The 17,853-nt window shown below is 44.6% G+C and overlaps 4 protein-coding genes across 6 annotated transcripts; 2 read left to right on the top strand and 2 right to left on the bottom strand.

The window, feature by feature from the left end:
* Positions 1-863: 863 nt before the first annotated feature.
* Positions 864-7,246, top strand: LOC128767380 (calcium-binding protein 2-like). 2 transcript variants are annotated; one of them, XM_053879395.1, is made up of 7 exons: positions 864-988; positions 1,689-1,958; positions 5,951-5,981; positions 6,048-6,182; positions 6,244-6,353; positions 6,766-6,913; positions 6,992-7,246. In XM_053879395.1, the coding sequence occupies exons 1-7, from the start codon at positions 905-907 to the stop codon at positions 7,015-7,017; spliced, it is 804 nt and encodes a 267-aa protein (XP_053735370.1). In that variant the 5' UTR covers positions 864-904; the 3' UTR covers positions 7,018-7,246. The 2 variants fall into 2 exon arrangements, with proteins under 2 accessions (XP_053735370.1, XP_053735371.1); XM_053879396.1 differs by lacking the exons at positions 864-988; positions 1,689-1,958 and adding an exon at positions 4,710-5,307 and having other exon boundaries at positions 6,992-7,245.
* Positions 7,247-7,577: 331 nt separating this feature from the next.
* crybb1l1 (crystallin, beta B1, like 1) lies at positions 7,578-9,302 on the bottom strand. Of its 2 annotated transcripts, XM_053879398.1 has the most exons (6): positions 9,268-9,302; positions 9,106-9,203; positions 8,911-9,029; positions 8,707-8,839; positions 8,501-8,643; positions 7,578-8,418 (listed from the first exon to the last, which is right to left on the bottom strand). In XM_053879398.1, exons 2-6 carry the CDS (start codon positions 9,196-9,198, stop codon positions 8,247-8,249), a joined length of 660 nt encoding a protein of 219 aa, XP_053735373.1. In that variant the 5' UTR covers positions 9,199-9,203; positions 9,268-9,302; the 3' UTR covers positions 7,578-8,246. The 2 variants fall into 2 exon arrangements, with proteins under 2 accessions (XP_053735373.1, XP_053735372.1); XM_053879397.1 differs by having other exon boundaries at positions 8,501-8,839.
* A 756-nt stretch (positions 9,303-10,058) lies between these two features.
* On the top strand, positions 10,059-11,720 carry LOC128767382 (beta-crystallin A3-like). The gene is made up of 6 exons (XM_053879400.1): positions 10,059-10,128; positions 10,218-10,293; positions 10,357-10,475; positions 10,562-10,703; positions 10,770-10,912; positions 11,230-11,720. The coding sequence occupies exons 2-6, from the start codon at positions 10,225-10,227 to the stop codon at positions 11,375-11,377; spliced, it is 621 nt and encodes a 206-aa protein (XP_053735375.1). The 5' UTR covers positions 10,059-10,128; positions 10,218-10,224; the 3' UTR covers positions 11,378-11,720.
* A 453-nt stretch (positions 11,721-12,173) lies between these two features.
* Positions 12,174-16,913, bottom strand: LOC128767455 (uncharacterized). The gene is made up of 7 exons (XM_053879534.1): positions 16,772-16,913; positions 15,934-16,073; positions 14,739-15,865; positions 13,736-14,506; positions 13,434-13,610; positions 13,234-13,344; positions 12,174-13,117 (listed from the first exon to the last, which is right to left on the bottom strand). Exons 2-7 carry the CDS (start codon positions 16,034-16,036, stop codon positions 12,680-12,682), a joined length of 2,727 nt encoding a protein of 908 aa, XP_053735509.1. The 5' UTR covers positions 16,037-16,073; positions 16,772-16,913; the 3' UTR covers positions 12,174-12,679.
* Between the last annotated feature and the right edge of the window lie 940 nt (positions 16,914-17,853).

Below are 17,853 nucleotides of genomic sequence, written 5' to 3'. Positions count from 1 at the left end.
TGTGTGTGTGTGTGGAGGCCGACCGGACCAAAAGATGTGCATCAAAACGGTCCAGGACATCTACCGTTACGCCCCTAAAATCAATCCATATTATTCATCCACTGACTGTGTTTCTTGTTTTGCTCTAAAGTTCAAGGCCAAGTTCACTCTGACAGGAGTGACAGGACAGGATGAGCAGACTCAGAAGTTCAAGACAAAATCCTCAAACCTGAAGCAACCCTGCACCTTATTGGCTGCGCATTAATAACACATCTCATGTTTAAAAGTGCCTAACTTACATGACGTGGATTGTGTGGTTTGTTTGCTGATAACTCATTATATACAGTATAGCCATATATTTGAAAATGCACGGTGATTGGCACAAACGCAGACGAAAGGTTGAGACAGATCAAGTGCGATAAAGCACGTCAGGTGGAAAAAGGGGGAGGAAGAAGAGCAGAGGAAGCCAGGGCAGGTAGATACCGCAAGTGCGGTAAACACCAGGAGGTATAGAGTGTCACCTAAAGGACCAGAGAGATAGCGAGAGAGGGCAGAGGAGCAGGAACTCTATCCCAAAGCGAAGACAAGAGGTGAAGATAAAAACCTCCTCACCTGCTCTGGGAGCACCTCAGCGCTCTGATCAAACCACTGGAGGGAACACTTTGATCCAGCTGGACAAAGAGAAGGAGAGCGACATCTAAGCTTTATTTCATCTTGGATTCACTCCTGCTTTCACATGGCTCACATGAAAGGGCTGAACGGACACAGCTGATGCTTGTTTTTGAGGGCAAACACACCTGAGGTGGATTTTAACAACTAAAATTCGACAAAATCATCAGATAAGAGGACGAAGAGGAAGCAGAGGAGGGGGAGGGCAAGCGAGGGGGAACAGATGAGAGAGAGAGAGAGTGTGTGAGACACCGAGATGTTCATGATCATTCGAGAGCCGACTGCAGCACAAACCAGTGCTGCAGTGATGAGCGCACCCCCGCCAAAGACTGCAAAACAGGTGAGTCGACCGAGCTGTGTCTTTTGTTTTGCTCACAGAAAACTTTTTTATGTTCGCCTTTTTTCTGCACCAGTTAATGAACAAATGTGTCGGTGAAGAACAGTAACAGAATTCAGAGCAAACGGTTTTGGTTTTCAGGTCCTCATAGTTTTCAAGATGCTGAGGTGTTTTGTTTGCCTGTTAAGAAGTTGCTGTGAGGAAGTTACGGTCCTTCAATAATAGCAAGCCATGATATGTTAGGAACCAACAGCTGGGAATTTGTGAATATATGACAATCTATTGCTAAATAGTTTACACAGCCTCATGTTTTCTTTAAACCACAATTATTATTATCATTGTTATTATTATTATTCAAAACTAAGGAGATGTATGTGTAAGATCAAATATATGAACGTCTGTATTCAATTTACTTTGAGTCCTTGACCAAAAAACTAAAGAGCACCAAAAGAGTGAAGCGAAGCGAAGCTTGTTCAGTTAAATGTAAAGTTCAGTTGTGAATCACTACATAGTTTGAATGTGAGCATCAACAGAAGTATGAATTTAGGAAGTATTTACTGTTAAATGAGGGACACGTTTTAACTGTAAAACTGTACAACTTTCAAAACCTCTCTATTCAGTTTAATTTTCTTCCTCGTGTTCATCATTCACGGTGACTGACTCATAACTGGACTCTGACTCTCTCAGTCTTCTGTCACCTCAGGTTCAGGCTGCCATCAAGAAGAAAGTTGAGAAGCAGAAGAAACGATCCAACGAGCAGGGAGGCGGTGCTGGAGACATTCAGCTTGTGAAAGCTCAGTCTCCTCCGCGCCAGAGGAGCCGTCAGAAGGTCCAGCAACCCACAGCCGTGGACCAACGTGAGCTGGAGGAGAAGCTGGAGGAGATGATGGAGGGTCCTCACAGGAAAGAAAAGGAGACTGAGAAGGAGGAACCTGTCGACCTGCTGCCTATCGTCGACTCTGTGTTTGGACAGGTAAGTCACAATTCAAGTAGTTCAAAGAGGTCAGAGCGTTAATGTCAAAGACCTCAGCAGCAGCGAGGGCAAAGGTCACCACTATACTGCTACACAATTAACCACTTGCCCTCTCCATTTGCCCCCAAATCCTCCCAGTAAGCTATAGCAAAGGATGACAGTGTTGCGTGTGTGGAGGCTTTAAGCTTCTTTACTTTGGGAAACATTTAATCCGTAACAGATAGGGCCATAGTGAGGCTGAGATGTGATGAACACCCGATCCGCTGCAGCTTCTGTATCAACTTGGTATCACATAGGCATCTCTGCATGGTAAAGCAGGGACACATGACACGCACGGCATGGTCAGTTGCAGCATCTGTAAGCCTGTGGTCAGACATCCGGTATAATGGAGCGAGTGTCTGTGTAAAAGTATTATCAAAGAAGATTAAAGTTGTTGCTTCACGCGCGCTGGTGCTGAGCACAGCTTGACAGCCAGTCATTGCATCTGATGTGAAGGGAAGAGCCACATCCTCCACTTAGGGGCGGATCATGATGACGATGATGATGATAAATGGACAGTTCTGTCCATTCTTCTTGTCTAAACTAACTTATATATCCTCGTGAGGACCAATTTTGAGGAAAACACCCTGTTGTCTTTTGCTCCACTCCATAAGGTTAAGCCTAAACTTGAGGATGGAGTCTTTATAATTGGGTTTCAGTTTGGTTCAGGGTCATGGTTAAGGTTAGTCATGTGTTTTGGATGGTTAGGTTCAGGGTGGGAGGCTGGGGAAAGGGTTGTGGCAATGAGCGGTCCCCACCAAGATGGTGTGACAAACTTGTGTTTGTCCATCCATCCATCCTCATCCGCATTTCCATTTGTTTATCCTCACTTGTGGGGACCAATTCTTGACAAAACACCTCCTCGTGAGGACCCCATATCCAAGCTTCTTTTCTTTCTTCTAAAAAAGTAATGAGGTTTAAGTTTGGTTCAGAGTCATGGTCAAGGTGAGCCATGTGTTTTCATCATCAGAGTCGAAGCAAACCTGAAGACTACCATTAAGTGAACATCAGCATGCTGACACAGAATGGCCGCTCCACTGACTCCGCCCAGGTTGCCCTGTATTCCAGTGATCTGAAGTCAAATCTGGAAAATCCTGTTTTGTAACTGATTAGATTCAAATCTTTAATATTAATTAATCGCACTAATGCCGAGTTAACTGCCAATAAATCAATGGCAAATTTATCACACATTTTTTTGTCTGTAGTAAATGTAACTGAGAGGAAGATTTTCTCACCACAAGACTGGCCATTAATGTTGACATTGCTGCTGCTGCTGGTAGTGTGTTGCTTAGCCTCTTCAGAGCCTCTGAGGTTATTGTAAAGAATGTTCTGGACACTATTATGTTGCGTTGTAAACAAATGTTTGCATGAGGAAAAGCATCAATGGCCACTCTTGTAACATCGCCCTTTAAGTTACACTTCAAACGTGTGTCATGAACTCCATCATTAATGCACTCACGTGAAATATGAAATTTCCTTCATCTCGGAAGAAATGGGACCTTTGGCCGTTGTGGTTTCCATAGTGATGTAACTTCTGGTCTGCCACCTATTTATGGCCGCATCGAGCTCTTCGTGTAATTGCCGTCGGACTCATCCATCTATTGTCTTGCTGGCTTTTGTCTTGATAGACAGCATCTGGAAAAAGACACCAGTTTGGAAACACCTGACACCAGATCGGTAAACTATACCTGGCTGCGCGCGCGTGCTTGCACGGAGATCCCGCCATACACACCCACCCGCGCGCGCGCCAGTCTGCGCACATCCGTAAAGTGATAACGGTCTGGGTTTGCGTTATTCATGTGGTGTTCTGTGATATCAAGGATTATGACTGAGGTTGAACTTCATTTAACAGGAAACTTACTGAAGGTCACGCGAACTAAATATGGGGGGGGAAAAAGTTGTCTTTAACTTTTTTTAAGTTATTTAAAGAAATCCACAAGAGTTGAAGTAAGTAGATGCAAAAATAAATGTCGATATAAGATATTTATATAAGATCTGAAAAATAAATGTATGACTATGAAATTAAATCAACTTACATCATTGACAATTTAAAATGCAAACTCGATTTTTTTTTTTTCATCCATTCACCGAGTGCCGCAGCAGGGAGGACACACGAGGAATGGATGTGATTTAACAGCGTGTCTAGAGATGAGCTGCGCAAATCAGAGCGCCAGCATTTTAAGCTTCACACCGAGATCGCCCCTTGTCCATCGCACATTTTCACTTCACACAGTCTGTTTGGACTTAACGAGTCTTTCTGGATAACACTTTCACTCACATTGGTCCCTTTAAGCTGCACATCCCTCGGTGATCAGCCAAAAGTTTGGCTAAAAATAGAAGCAGAATCATTACCGCCTCGTTCCCGCAGCAGCAGCAGCTGGCTGGCAGAACTGTGACTGACCTGTCACCAGGCGGCCTCTAGCGGTGATGTGTGAAAACTACAATATCCCTCAGCAATCGGACTCCGTTAGACTTACATGCTGTTTTCATGTCATATTTATCGTTGTATGAACCCAAGTTAAATCTATTTATTTCATTAAGTAACGTTCTTTGTATTTAACATTAACTGAAGCATTTATATATATATATATATATATATATATATATATATATATATATATATATATATATATATATATATATATATATATATATATATATATATATAGGTAAGTAACCAATAAACTGGAGAGAAACACTGAACAATGACGGGTCTATACTGGCAACCCAATATTTATGGTTAAAGAAAGATCAGTGACAAAATGGTGTGGAGTCCCTCTCTCTCCCTCTCTCTCACTCACACACACACACATACACAAATGTTTAGGAAATACCCGTGCATCGCCAAGCATTTCAAGACTTGTTCTATTTGCACTCTTTACAGTGAAAAACATTCTTTAATCCTGCGCAACAACATCTCTATCCCACATTTCAAATAACTGGATTTAGTCCCATCTCTGTTTATGTCATCCCAACGCTCTCAAAGTGCAGTCGATGAAGTCTTCAACTGTCAGGGGGAGGAGATTAAGAGCAGCGCGCAGCACCAACTGATTTGACAGGATAGAGCGGCTTGCCCCGCAGTGAGGTCATCTTGTTTTGGTCAGGGGTCATTCATGAACCAGGACTGCAGCTTGTGATACACGAGCATGAGAACTCTGAAAGAGCCTTGATGCTTGAGACGGTTGGAGATGAAGTGAAGGAGAAGGCAGCTGCAACAGTAGACCAGGACCATACAGTGGAGAGGGGCATGAATGACAGTTGGGTGATGGGTAACTGCACCAAATCATCCAAGAGGGACAATAGGAAGAAGGTAAGAGGCGTTTTAAATCATCAGTACTTGCCAGCTGGCTTTCTTTTTTTTTATTTACAGCTGTATACAGAGAAAAGGATTGGATATGACCAGATTTGGTCCAAAACGTAACTTGTATGGACAACAATGTGCATAAAAGGACTTTATACTAATCCTCGAATTCTATCTGATGTTTGCGTGACGTAATTTCTTCACGAATAAAGGAGAGAAAGAAAGAAAGACAGCGCATCCTTGAGAGATCTCTGCCTCTTTACACTGCTTTATATCTTGTAAATATTGGTTTGATTGCTGCCACGTCCCATTATTTTATGAGATTTTTATTTAATTTATATTAAAATATTGGTCCTTGTGGTTTCCGACTCAACATTTTAAAAACACATTCCATGTGACCCTGCTCGACACGAGCCTGGCAGCCGCCACACAGACATGGATCGCTCTCACGGAAAGTTATTGACCAGCACAGTCCATCACGCTCAACGGAACGAGGATGGGCAAAGTGTGGGCAACTGCGCTCCATTGTGTGGAGCTATCAATGCAGATAGTAGAAAGTGTTTGACTTTTTGCAGCTGCAACTCTTGGCAACAGGAAGTGAATTGTGCTTATGAGTCTCATTGTGATCGAGCGTGTGTCTCCTCTTCCACAGGACAGAGAGCTGCGGCCTGAAGAACTTGATGGTGAGCTGCAGGTGTGATAAGAGTTCACCGCATGTGTCCGATCTAACTCAGCGTTGTGTGTTTCAGAGCTCCGAGAGGCTTTTCTGGAGTTTGACAAAAACAAGGATGGCTACATTAGTCATAAAGATCTGGGCGAATGCATGAGGACCATGGGGTACATGCCTACTGAGATGGAGCTGATCGAGCTGAGCCAGCAGATATGTGAGCCAAATGAATGTCACTGTCATGTTTTTTTTTTTTAAGTAAACTGTCTGATTGTCAGGTGGAGGAAAGGTCGACTTTGAAGACTTTGTGGAGTTGATGGGACCCAAAATGCTGGCAGAGACTGCGGATATGATCGGAGTGAAGGAGCTGCGGGACGCTTTTAAAGAGGTCTGTTTGCATTACTGCGGATTTAAAAATGACTCCAAATATGATTCAACAATTGAAAAAACATGGATGCTGTGTTAAGACAATTTATAAATTCTCAAACTAGCGACTGATGTTAATTGTAGCTGTTAAAATGATCCATCCAAATGACTGAGACTGTCTGGTTTAGACTTCTATTTCCCATTAAAAAGAGTTTGTCATGACTTGAAAAGTTTAGTGTGATTAAGTTTGACTGTAACAACTGGTTCTCATACTACACTAGACACAGAAAAGCAATTTTAAAATGGGTGCTGTTATATAAGTATAGGTGAGAGAAGCCCATGTGTGTTAGGAAACCTTCATTCGTTTCTTAGCAGAAATGTGCACTTTGAGGTGTCTTAAGTTCCGCTGTTCAAAGAGTTTTCTGTGGCGACAGTTTGACTCCAACGGAGACGGTCAGATCAGTTTGACGGAGCTACGTGAGGCCATGAAGAAGCTGATGGGAGAACAGGTGACCAACAGGGAGATCAACGAGATCCTCAGAGACGTCGACCTCAATGGCGATGGCTTGGTGGACTTTGAGGGTGAGAAGAGAGTTTTACGACTATTTATAACCACGCAGTCATGTGCATTACATTAAGTTTAGGTTTGTTTTCTTTCAGAGTTTGTGCGGATGATGTCTCGCTGAGCTGATGGAGTCGCTCGGATGAGTCGAGAAATAGGATCCATTTAGATTTGCACTGCTCACTTTCTAATTCATTGATCTCTTGAGAGCAAGATTTTAGATGGATTTTCACAAGAAAAAATGAAAACTTAATGCGAGCACTTGCAAGTGTCGGACATATCTTGAGTCTTTGTAACAGCAGATTGTTATTTTTTTTATAGTGTTCATCCTTTGAGTGTTAATTTATTAAAGTTTTTTTTTGTAATAAAAACAGTACAAATGACTGATTGTCTTTTTTTCACATAATAATGAGAGGAGTGAAGACGACTGTGATCAATTTGTAACTGTTTTTAACCGACAAACCTAACTGATCACATGAATGTGTTTAGTCTGATTATTTTTTCAGTTCTGAAGAAGTCCTAACTGGAAAGGAAAGAACTTAATACCTCTTACATGTCGGCGTCATCTAGTGGCAACTAGAAATCTGGACACTGTGTGAACCTCTTCAAGCCATCACAAAAAACAAAAAAAACACATTGCAACTAGTCTCCACCGCAAGTAGCAAATACCAAAGACATGAGAGATAAAACGATTTTATTGAACATCACATGTTAGTTTGGCTTTTTCATTATCTACCTGAGCTACCACTATGAAGTACTAGTCGCACATTGAGATCAACTTATTGGTGACCTCTGCTTTTACAAAGGAAAAAAAGGAACAGTGGTGGAAGTCTGTATAGCAAAAGAGGAAATACATTTCAGCACATACAGATACAGGACATGCGGGGTCAATAACCGGTAGGAGTAACAATCACAACATGGTTGAAATCCATATGTTTCACTTTATTGGCCATGAATCTGTACAACTGAGAATGCGCCGTGCACTAGAGGAAGAACATGTAAGCAAAGGGCTGTCAGGACTCGGTTCCTCATGGTGCATCGTACCCTGAGCTGAGAATCTTCTTAAACAGCAAGAAGGTGTGAACGTTTCTACATGGACTCCCGGAGGAGTCAAGTCAGGCACTACAAAAGGGAGACATAATCGGGAAAGCGAAGCTCGAGTCGCAGGGGAGAAAGAGAAAAATAATGACGGCAGAATGGAGCGCCCTGCTCAAAACTTGTCCCACGACAGGAGCTTGATCCGAGCCTGTGGTTTGACTGTGTTCCTAAGCGTCAGAAGTCTCCCCCCCGCTCCCTCTTCCTTGGGCCCTCTCCATCGCCTGCGCTCTTTCTCTTTCTCTCCTTCCCTAATCTTCACTTGCTGGTGATGTTATAGCATCCCTGTTGGTTCCACTGCATGTCACGGACGCGCCTCACCGACTGCATCTGGGGGTTGCGGGCGCCGATCTCATTGAAATGCTTGTACTCCCCCTTCTCCAGCAGGTACTGACTACCACGGTATCCAGGGAACTGGTATCCCACGAAACTGGGGAGGATCAAGAGGACACACGTTACTGCTTGTGCTCCGGGGTTCAGGCTTGATTCGGGAGACGGGGGGTGTCACTCACGTTCCGCAGCTGACGATGATGCTAGCCACTCTGTCAGTGAAGCCGTACGAGGAAAGACTGGGAACATCATCGTCCATGATCTCCATTTTGCGCCCCTTAAAGTCCCCCACTTCAAATAAGCAGATTTTGTGCTTTTCGGGGTCCTGGTGAACCAAACATTGGGGGTCAACACTTGCTAGAGGAGAAGACGGCTTTCCAGTCCTCACCATTTTCACCGGCCTGAATGACAGCAGGTAGTCGTTCTTCTGGGAGTTGCTCCAAGAGTCCCAGCGAGGGTATTCGCCCTTCTCCAGGATGTACATCTCACCACAGAGGCTCATCTGCTCAAAGCCCACGAAGCTGGGAAAGTCACATCGCAGCATGACCTCTTGCAACCAAGCGCTCAAAACATGAAATGGTTAGATACTCACGGCCCGGACTCAACGCGGAGGGAGCGCACACGCTCCAAGCCCAACTCACAAATGTTCAAGCACTCACTGGTGATCTCCACCATGCGACCCTGGAAGTTCTCCTGCTCATACACGATCATCTGCCGGAGAAACACGAGCAACTTCAAGTACAGTTTAAAAAGGGTTTCGTGGAAGAAGGAATGAGAAGCCACTCACCTTGTATTGGTTATTCCCAGGGTCAGATTTCCTGCTAAAACCCATCCTCCCGTCTGTGTGGGAAGAACCTTTCGACTTATCCCCACTTGACATGATGACTAAGAGAAGCAAAGATGCTGTTAGACCACTTGCACGTCGCCTCTCTATTTACGTGTAACTCACCTTTTTCACAGTGCAATGCCGATCCTGACTAAGAGAGTGTGGGGCTGAGAGAAGGAGCCTGGCTCTTATACGCTGGCGCCCGCAGGGGGGAGGATTACTGCCAGAGAAAGGAAAGCGCTGAGGCTGAGGGCCGGAGACAAAGGAAAGCCAAACATCATCAGCCGGGAGCAGAGAGACGTGTCAAACTTGTCTCCAAAATGATCCATAATAGCATCAAGAATGATAAGTTATGATAATACGTCGCTCAAGAATGTCTGTAGGCATAGAGGGCTCGACCGTCCTGCGGCGGAATCTTGGTCCGTGGGATTACGCTGCACTGTCAACACCAGAATGAAAACCTTGGACAGTGGGCTCAAGACCTTCCAGGCAAATTCAAAACATGTTTAATTTTGCATCATCTAGGGAGAGTTATGGGGCAGAGCAGTCTGTTGTCGGCAGAGACACCTCCCCTTGGGAGTTTTTGGGAAGTAAACTTTAAAATGTACGCAACAAAATATGAGCTGGGAGCTTCATTGGTGAACTTTGGCTCTCAGCTACTACATCATGTTCCTTTTGTAATATCCATTGTCACATTCCAGTTCAGACATCCCCTCCGTGCCCGACTGCTGCACCCGTAAAACACACACCTTTGTGTTGGGACGCACGCCGGACTGCTGACCACGGAGGAACATACCAGAGCGCCATTGTTCCTGTCGCCCCCCCGGCAGACGCTCAATAGGATCCGCTGAGCTGGACATGTCACGGTGTTCCACCAGGAGCTGCCGCACTCCCCGCTCGCCCCATATAAAACTGAAGAGCCAGGTTCTTTCCAAAATTTAAACGGGGGATGCTGCACTAGCTTTTCCTAAAGTGCCAAACTAGGTAAGGGTGCGTGTTTGTCAGACAAAGAAATGGAGGCAACATATTGTGTTTGTCTTCTCTAACCATTTGTTGCTGGTGTCACTTTAAAGGGTAAGAATGTACAGAACTACTAGGTCCATGATGATGCAGCCTATCGGCAATTCGGGAATGATCCCATGTTCCAAGGTAAACTTCAACCTTTCCTCATCTTGGGGTCATGACCTTTTTCACACTTGCTTCCCATCTCAGGTGACTGTGTTTGAGCAAGAGCACTTCCAGGGCAAGTCTGTGGAGTTTACCTCTGAATGTGTGAACATCCAGAATTCCGGACTGGACAAGATCCGCTCCATCAGGGTGGAGAGCGGAGTGTGAGTCTGAAAGCAGTTTGCCACCTTGTTACCGTGGAAGACAACAGTCACGGCATGATTCTGAAACTCTGCGTCTCTGCCTTTAGTTGGTTGGGCTTCGAGCACCACGACTTCCAGGGCCAGCAGTTCATCCTGGAAAAAGGGGAGTACCCCAACTGGGAATCCTACAGTGGATCTCTTGCCTACCACGTGGAGCGCATCATGTCTCTGCGGCCAATCGTCTGTGCAGTGAGTTTGGACTGGGAGTTGGCGTGAATGGTCAGACTCTGAATGCCGTCTGTTCCTCCCTCCCAGTCTCACGACACCAGCCGCATGATCATATACGAGAAGGAGAACTTCATGGGTCGCAGTGTGGAGATCAGCGATGACTACCCTTCTCTCCAGGCCATGGGATGGATATCTCCCGAAGTGGGCTCCATGCAAGTGCAGTGTGGCGCGTAAGTCTCTAAACTACGTCATATCTAGAGCACAACCCTTGCATTTCAGTGAGTAACTTGACTGGTGATGTTCAACTGTAGGAGTGAACTGTACAGTCACTTTTTTTTTCTTGTAATATATATCCTATTATTACTTTCACATTCATTGGATTGGGATTGGTCCTGTTTTAATGCCATATTTTCTTGTCCTTCACCTGTTAGGAATATATTTTTTTTTCATTTTTTGGTCTATTTTATGACCCAGAGAAGCAAAGCACCTTTATATGAAAGTGTTTCATTTTCATTTTTTTTCCTTAATCCCATGTCTGTGCTCGCAGCTTCGTGTGCTACCAGCACCCGGGCTACAGGGGTCAGCAGTACATTGTGGAGTGTGAGAGACACAGTGGAGACTACCACCACTGGAGGACCATGGGCTCCCACAGTCAGAGCCCCCAGATCCAGTCCATCAGACGCATCCAGCACTGAGGGAACAGACTGACGCCACCGTACCAGGAAACATGACCACCACCCGACCCCTGTACTGTCACCCCTCCTGTCCTTCTCTTCCTCATTTCCTTTCTTTCTTGTGGGACTGTGTGTGACCAGAGACAATATCACGCGTTTCCAGCTCAGAGTAATAAATACACAGTAATCATATCAGTATGAAAGGTGTGTCTTTTATGAGGCTGGAGGACACACACAGGTGGAGGAGGATCCACTGGGACCATCACTGGGAAACCCAGCAGCATTTCTCAGTGCTGCCCTTCTGAGACTGTTGTCAGCTCAGGTGTGTTTGTGTATGAAGACTTATATAGTCGGTTGGTAACTAATAAACATCTTTTCACTTTCTCCTGTTCTGTTTTTTTATCATATGAAGACAAGAAAGTAGGTTTATAAGTATTACATCGTCTGGGATAAAGCTACATTCCCACAGACACAAGAAAGCGATTCTGCATCCATCGACTTCAATAACTACCCTAAAAACAAAATAGTGGCTAGTTTTTCGTGTCAAATTCTGTTTAACCATATCATGTGGTTTAATAAACACTTGACTGAACATTTGAACCAGTTTTCATGGAGTCATAGATATGGAATGAAATCATTATTTGAATAAATCATCATAACTAGAATCATACATTACATGGAATCATCACTACTTTCTTCAGTGCATAAAAGGATTGGGTCTTTTGTCAGGAATGATTCACTCGTTCAAAATGTAAAACAAGAAAGTTTCAACAGCAATAACTCATTTCAAAGTCAGGTGGTGACTGGAGGAAACAACGCAACCGTGTGCTGTTGCAGTGCTTTTAATTGGATGATCTCACAGCTGTCGCTTGCCAAGACAAGAACCATCGAAGATGAACTATATATTGGATGGACTTTATGAAGAGGTCATTAATTCAAATGAGCTTCATCACAGTCGAAAAAATGAGGAAACTTACAATCATTTAAAACAACAAATGCTATTCAGTAAAAAGCAGCGATAACAACAACTAATATCCGAACCACTTTGAACCTTCCTCAAGCTTTGTAATGGCTGGAAACACGAGAACCCTAAAAGCTTTGCAATCCTAAACCACTGCTGGACTGTTGGACACGGACCTGTTAGTCACATCATCTGAGTAGGGAAAAGAAATCCAGGGAAAATACAAACATGCTGACACAACCATTTTCACAACGCCTCAGCAACTGATGCTTTTTGAGAAATGAAGTCTAAAACTGAGAATAAAAAAGGGTCGATCCATCGTTGAGGACTTTAAAACGTTTCAATGATTTTCAACAATCTGTTCACAGACCAATCACATCAATAGTCTCATGTTCTCCCTCACTCCCTGACGACTCATCCCAGTCAATGACCACTATTTCAGGGCTTGGACAGGCCCCGCCTACCACATCGATGTCTCCCTCGGCTGCTTCAGACAGCAAATCACTGTTGGCCAGCAGATCAACAGGCTTCAGCTCCACAAAGGGAACTCTGTCTTTACAATCACTAGCTGCTGCTTCTGCCCCGGTGGGTGGAGCCGTCTCCTCCGCAGGCTCACAGGTGAAGGACTCCCAGCAAATCTTCTTGACTGCGAAACCATCGCTCAGCTTTGCTTCCGCTCGTCTCTTTGCTCTCATCTTCCTCTGTAAAATCCCCGCTGGCGAGCAAAGAAGATCGCAAGGCTTCTCCTCCACTGGCTTATTTTGGAGCTGTTTCGCTGCCTTCAGGAAGCTCAACCTCGCCTGTCAAACACACACATCATCAAAATAAAAGCATCTCTCTGTAGTATATTTTGTGACAAGACATCGAACCACACTGAACTGCTTTCATTGAAACAGAAGCCAGACTTGTTGCTCACTCTCATTTGTGCTTCCTTCAGTTCACACCTGACGGGATAGATCTTCCTGCCGGGCATCGCTTCTGTCTTGACCACGTACGAGGTCAGCCATTGCTGGCTTTCCTCAACACTCTGAAAAAGGAGATGAAACATGAAAAAAGTAGAGACCACGTGTGAAGAAAAATAAAGAACAAGTGGAAAGAGTCTGAATCCTCTTCTACCACTGTGTCCACTTCTGAGGGCCTCGTTTCCTTCCGTCTTCTGCCACGTCCCGGCCATAGGGGACGCCTCTTTGGATTGGTTTGTGCTTGTGCTTCTGGTTGAGGACGCTTCCGGGGCTGCCTGCGTCTATGATGAGATGTTCTCCGTCGTGTCTTCCTGGTCAGGAGGTTCTCCTCCTGTCAAAGTCATGTTCAGCTGTTACAGGTGCACACATGTTCATACCGATGGGTTTACGATACTCCATGAAGCTTCAGAGACCTTCTGCCTTTGAGATCTGAACTACAAAAAAGGACTGTCTTACCGTGAATTCCCGATTCTGAAGGCACTTGCGATCAGCGATCAAAGAATCGCTTTTCATAATCCTCACCACCGGAATCTTCATCAGCTTCTGATCTTGTTGGATATTAAAGTACTTGCCCTTAAAGTACTTGCCCGTTTCTTCTCTTGAGAGCTTCTGGAGAACAGTCATGTTGCTGGCACTGACCGCTGCCTCTGAACTTTTCTCTGCCCTTGTCGCCTCTCTGTCTCTCAAGGACTCATCTCTGGACCTGAGCCTGGTCACAGCACTGGTTCCATCGTGGGAGAGTAGCTCTTTGTGCTCAGTCGTGTCATTTGTGGTCTGTGCAGTGCTCCGGGGCGGATCCTCCCCAGGAGTTGAACTTTGACAGTGTTGCTCATATGTTTGAAGGATGTTTTCCAAAATATCAGCGAGCTCGCGTCCCTGCTGCAGGTAAAGCGTATGGCCGTTGTCCCGCTCAGATCTTCCAGCTTCTGATACTGCAGCAGCAATGGCCGACGAGGCGTTAAGGTATTCACCAGAAGGATTGCTCTCTGTGGCGCTCAATCTGAGCGCTGAATCCTGAGGATTTGGTCTGCTGATGTTCGGGGTAATATCCAGACTCAGCATGACTCTGTCCAGAAGAGTGTCAGGATCCACCTCAGGCAGGGGCAATGCAGTGGTGTGGTGGAGGGCATCTGCAGGCAGGGTGTGGGCGGGCGGAGCGGCATGTAGGGAGGAGCGGTCAGTTGGCATCACATGGGTGGAAAGTGATGCTTCTGATGGGACGTGAGACTGAAACAACAGACAAGTATTTACAAGCTTCATTTTACTATCGACAGTGATCCACAACTGCATGCACTGCAGGTCAACATCATTTGTCTTCAGCCATAAATGTGTGAAAATGCAAAGAACCACAACTTGAGAAAAATCATGTGGCTTTTCAACAAAATAGTTGTTTGAAGCCAAAGCTCAGACAGCGCCAACTAGAGGCAACTGCATCATGAAGTCAAGTGATCTGGCTCACCTTGTGAAACGGCTGCAGAGTGTGCGCTCTCTGGCCTCTCCTGTTGTTTTCATTGACCAGTCGGATCTGTCCATCGCAGTCAAACTCCCAGACTTTTCGGAAAACCCTCCTCCTCTGGCAGGTCTTGGCCAGATTCAGCTGCTCTCTGGTCGTCAGGTGCATCTTTCTGCCTGCAGTTCCGCCTCCCAGTCCTCTCGATGACACGCTCAACCCCCACCGCTGTTGAAACTTCAAGTGTTTCCGACTAACCCCCACATTCTGCACGTCAACTATCTGAGTCAGATATCCATGTGTCCTCCCTGCTTTCGGCGTCCAGCCACTGCCTCTCCCTGTGCCTGGTCTTCGTCTTCTTCTTCTTCCCCTTCTCTCCTTCTCAACCATCTTAGGGCTCAGGAAGGAGCTGATGAATCCTGGAATGTTGTCCTGAAAATGCTTAAGCTGCTCCGCCTCCCATTCTGAACATGTCGCCGTGGAGGGGATACATGTTTGAGCGCCAGCACATGGCGGGGTGTCCTCGCAAAGAAGAGCATGAAAGGTCGAATCATAGGAGGAGTGAGTACATCCCATTGTGTCCATTGCTGAATTATAAGCCACGGTAGGTGTCAGGTGGTTTTGTACTCCATCTTGTGTATAGGGGAGAGGGAAGTTGGGGAGAAGAGCTGGAAGCAACAGGTCATCCCGCTGTGTTAAAGACATACTAAGCAAGGGAAGGTCAGCGTGACCTTGTGCTTCTTCAGTCTGAGTCCATGCCTCTTTGCCCATACTTGAGTCACAACCATCCTGCTCATTTCTACACATGTTGATGCCCTCCTCCTCCACTGGAACTCCACTTTCTGTCTGAACTCCCACATCAGTTCGTTGACAGCCCCTTTCATCTCCTTCCCATGGGACCTCCACCAGCCCGTCTATTCCCATATTCACGGCTGCAGATATGGCCTCCTGTTTCTCCTTCTCGCCTTCTCCTGTCATTTTACCAGTGTACAAAAGTCGAACTATTTGCAGCAGGGTGGAGGCGTTGAGAGTACGGAGCTGTAGTACAGAACTCTGTCCAGTTGGAGGTGGGAGTTGGTGGGAAAGAGAGGTGAGCAGACTGGAGAGGACGAGACTGTGAGCTGGAACCACGATACCTGGAGGAAATGACACAGAGAATGAAGACAGGGAATATCTTCTCCTTATTAATCCATGGTCACTATACCTTCTGCTTGCAGCAAAACATCACAGAACTGACTGCACTGTTGTTGCCGCTGCAGCTCAGCCACGATGGCTGCTTCAAACCCAATTTTTTGAAAACACCACATCTTGCTTGCGATTCAGGCGGGAAGACCAAAAAAAGAGCTGTGGTGGGTGAAGGGAGTAAAATCTGAAGAGTTATTCTTGCTACGAGCAATTATGCACCTCAATAAACATATCTATTACATATAAAAGAGGAACATATTTTCAGATGACATTGAGACATTAAGACCACCTGTCTGATATAGGGATAGCATATGTGACAGGACATATCAAAGACAAAGAAGAAGATATGATCAACCTTCGTTCACCTTTATAATTCTCTGCTCCATGCGCCACCTCAAAAATGCTGTAAGTGTGATGATTATAAAAATGACATTCTCCATTTAAACACTTGAATATTACAGCAGCGGTAATATTCAAGTATATATATATATATATATATATATATATATATATATATATATAAACGTTTCATTACTGAATAAAATATGCAACTTCCAATTTACCGGCACACCAATATCCTTACAAGTATTATATACAAATAGCTTTTTCAATGTGCAGCCACCATCTTGAGAACGTGGCGAAAACAGACCTGAGGGTGGTGCATGCTAGCATCATGGCTAGCTATCAACTATCAATTAACTTCATACACATTCATACGAAGAGATTATGACAACGTATTAGTCACGTTAAAGTAACACATTTTGAAATAACAGCAGGTGTTTTACTTCAGCTCGACATAGTTGGCCATCATTTTCTTCTTAATTAACCATACTTGCGAACAGGTGACGCTTTCTTACCGTTTGCGAATTACGGTACTTTGCTAGTCCACATCATCCAATTTTGTTCTTCAATTGTTGGCTGTCATTTTTTTATTTCTATTTCTCAACAAGTTTTAAACAATCTCAGCTCTCGGTGACGCGCATGAAGTGCAAGTGTAGTTCAACTCTTCACCAGCAGGGGGCGAGAGTGGGCGAACAGGATCATCAAAGATTAAACAAAACTATTGAACAGCAAGATGGTTCTCCGACGCTCAAGCTCGACTCATATGTCGACATTAAATGGTTCACGCTACACGTCTGGTGGAACTCACATTTACTGTTTAGCGAAAAAAAAGAATGAATCTGTCATAGCTTGGCTTTAAGAAACTGCAACGTCTATTTTAGACAGCAGGTGTGTCGTTCCTCTTTGACGGTCGTCGAATACACGGGCTTGTTCTAATTTGCTATCAAAATTTTAACATAAAAAAATAGAAAATATGAATTTAGGACCGTATATATTTATATAAAGTCAGACATGAAAGTACAGCAGTTTCATGAGAATAACTTGCATGATTTTCTTTTTTTTTCTTTGTGGTGTCCATTTGAAAAACAAAAAAAAACAAAGGCTAATTCCTGTAACCAAGTAATTTTTTTGGAAATTAAATACATAAAAAACAATGCACAATATAAAGCAGGTCGACAACTACATTTAAAGATAGTTGCTTTTTTAAATCTGTATTCAGATTAATAATAATGACTCAAAATACCTTCTAATAATCAACATAGGGTCTTATTTATTTAAAAAAGAAATCTGAATTGACCTCCAAAAGCTTTCCAGGTCAGGAGTTAAGGTCGTACCCTGGGGTTGAAGTCTTTTCCTGTCCTCATGGGTTGCAACCCAGAAACACCAAAACCCTGGATAACAACTGATCTAAGTGAAATTACTTCAGAGACCAAGTGTCATTGTCCATCCCCAGGTCCCTGGGTGAGGCAGGATCCGGGCTAAAAGCCTTTGTGGGTGAGGGATGGTCCTGTGGTTTCAGAGCAGGTCTGGGCCAGCGTTCGTTGAATTTCACAAAGAACAGAGGGTCCTTGAAGGGTCCCCCATAGATGATGGCCTG

This window comes from Synchiropus splendidus, chromosome 11, assembly GCF_027744825.2.
Source record: "Synchiropus splendidus isolate RoL2022-P1 chromosome 11, RoL_Sspl_1.0, whole genome shotgun sequence".
Classification (NCBI taxonomy): Eukaryota; Metazoa; Chordata; class Actinopteri; order Syngnathiformes; family Callionymidae; genus Synchiropus; species Synchiropus splendidus.
The sequence above is the reverse complement of the archived record's forward strand: the minus strand, read 5'-3'. Positions and strand labels throughout refer to the sequence as shown.

Bases quoted from the DNA above. Each gene is read 5' to 3' on its own strand.
- LOC128767380 (XM_053879395.1), top strand. From the start codon at position 905: ATGTTCATGATCATTCGAGAGCCGACTGCAGCACAAACCAGTGCTGCA. The intron at 6,183-6,243 runs GTGAGCCAAATG...TCTGATTGTCAG, and splicing joins CGAGCTGAGCCAGCAGATAT to GTGGAGGAAAGGTCGACTTT. The intron at 6,914-6,991 runs GTGAGAAGAGAG...GTTTTCTTTCAG, and splicing joins TGGCTTGGTGGACTTTGAGG to AGTTTGTGCGGATGATGTCT.
- crybb1l1 (XM_053879397.1), bottom strand. From the start codon at position 9,198: ATGTCAAGTGGGGATAAGTCGAAAGGTTCTTCCCACACAGACGGGAGG. The intron at 9,030-9,105 runs GTGAGTGGCTTC...TTTCTCCGGCAG, and splicing joins CTGGGAATAACCAATACAAG to ATGATCGTGTATGAGCAGGA. The intron at 8,419-8,500 runs GTGAGTGACACC...GATCCTCCCCAG, and splicing joins ATCATCGTCAGCTGCGGAAC to TTTCGTGGGATACCAGTTCC.
- LOC128767382 (XM_053879400.1), top strand. From the start codon at position 10,225: ATGTACAGAACTACTAGGTCCATGATGATGCAGCCTATCGGCAATTCG. The intron at 10,704-10,769 runs GTGAGTTTGGAC...CCTCCCTCCCAG, and splicing joins TGCGGCCAATCGTCTGTGCA to TCTCACGACACCAGCCGCAT. The intron at 10,913-11,229 runs GTAAGTCTCTAA...CTGTGCTCGCAG, and splicing joins ATGCAAGTGCAGTGTGGCGC to CTTCGTGTGCTACCAGCACC.
- LOC128767455 (XM_053879534.1), bottom strand. From the start codon at position 16,036: ATGTGGTGTTTTCAAAAAATTGGGTTTGAAGCAGCCATCGTGGCTGAG. The intron at 14,507-14,738 runs GTGAGCCAGATC...CTGTTGTTTCAG, and splicing joins CTCTGCAGCCGTTTCACAAG to TCTCACGTCCCATCAGAAGC. The intron at 13,611-13,735 runs GTAAGACAGTCC...TGACTTTGACAG, and splicing joins TTCAGAATCGGGAATTCACG to GAGGAGAACCTCCTGACCAG.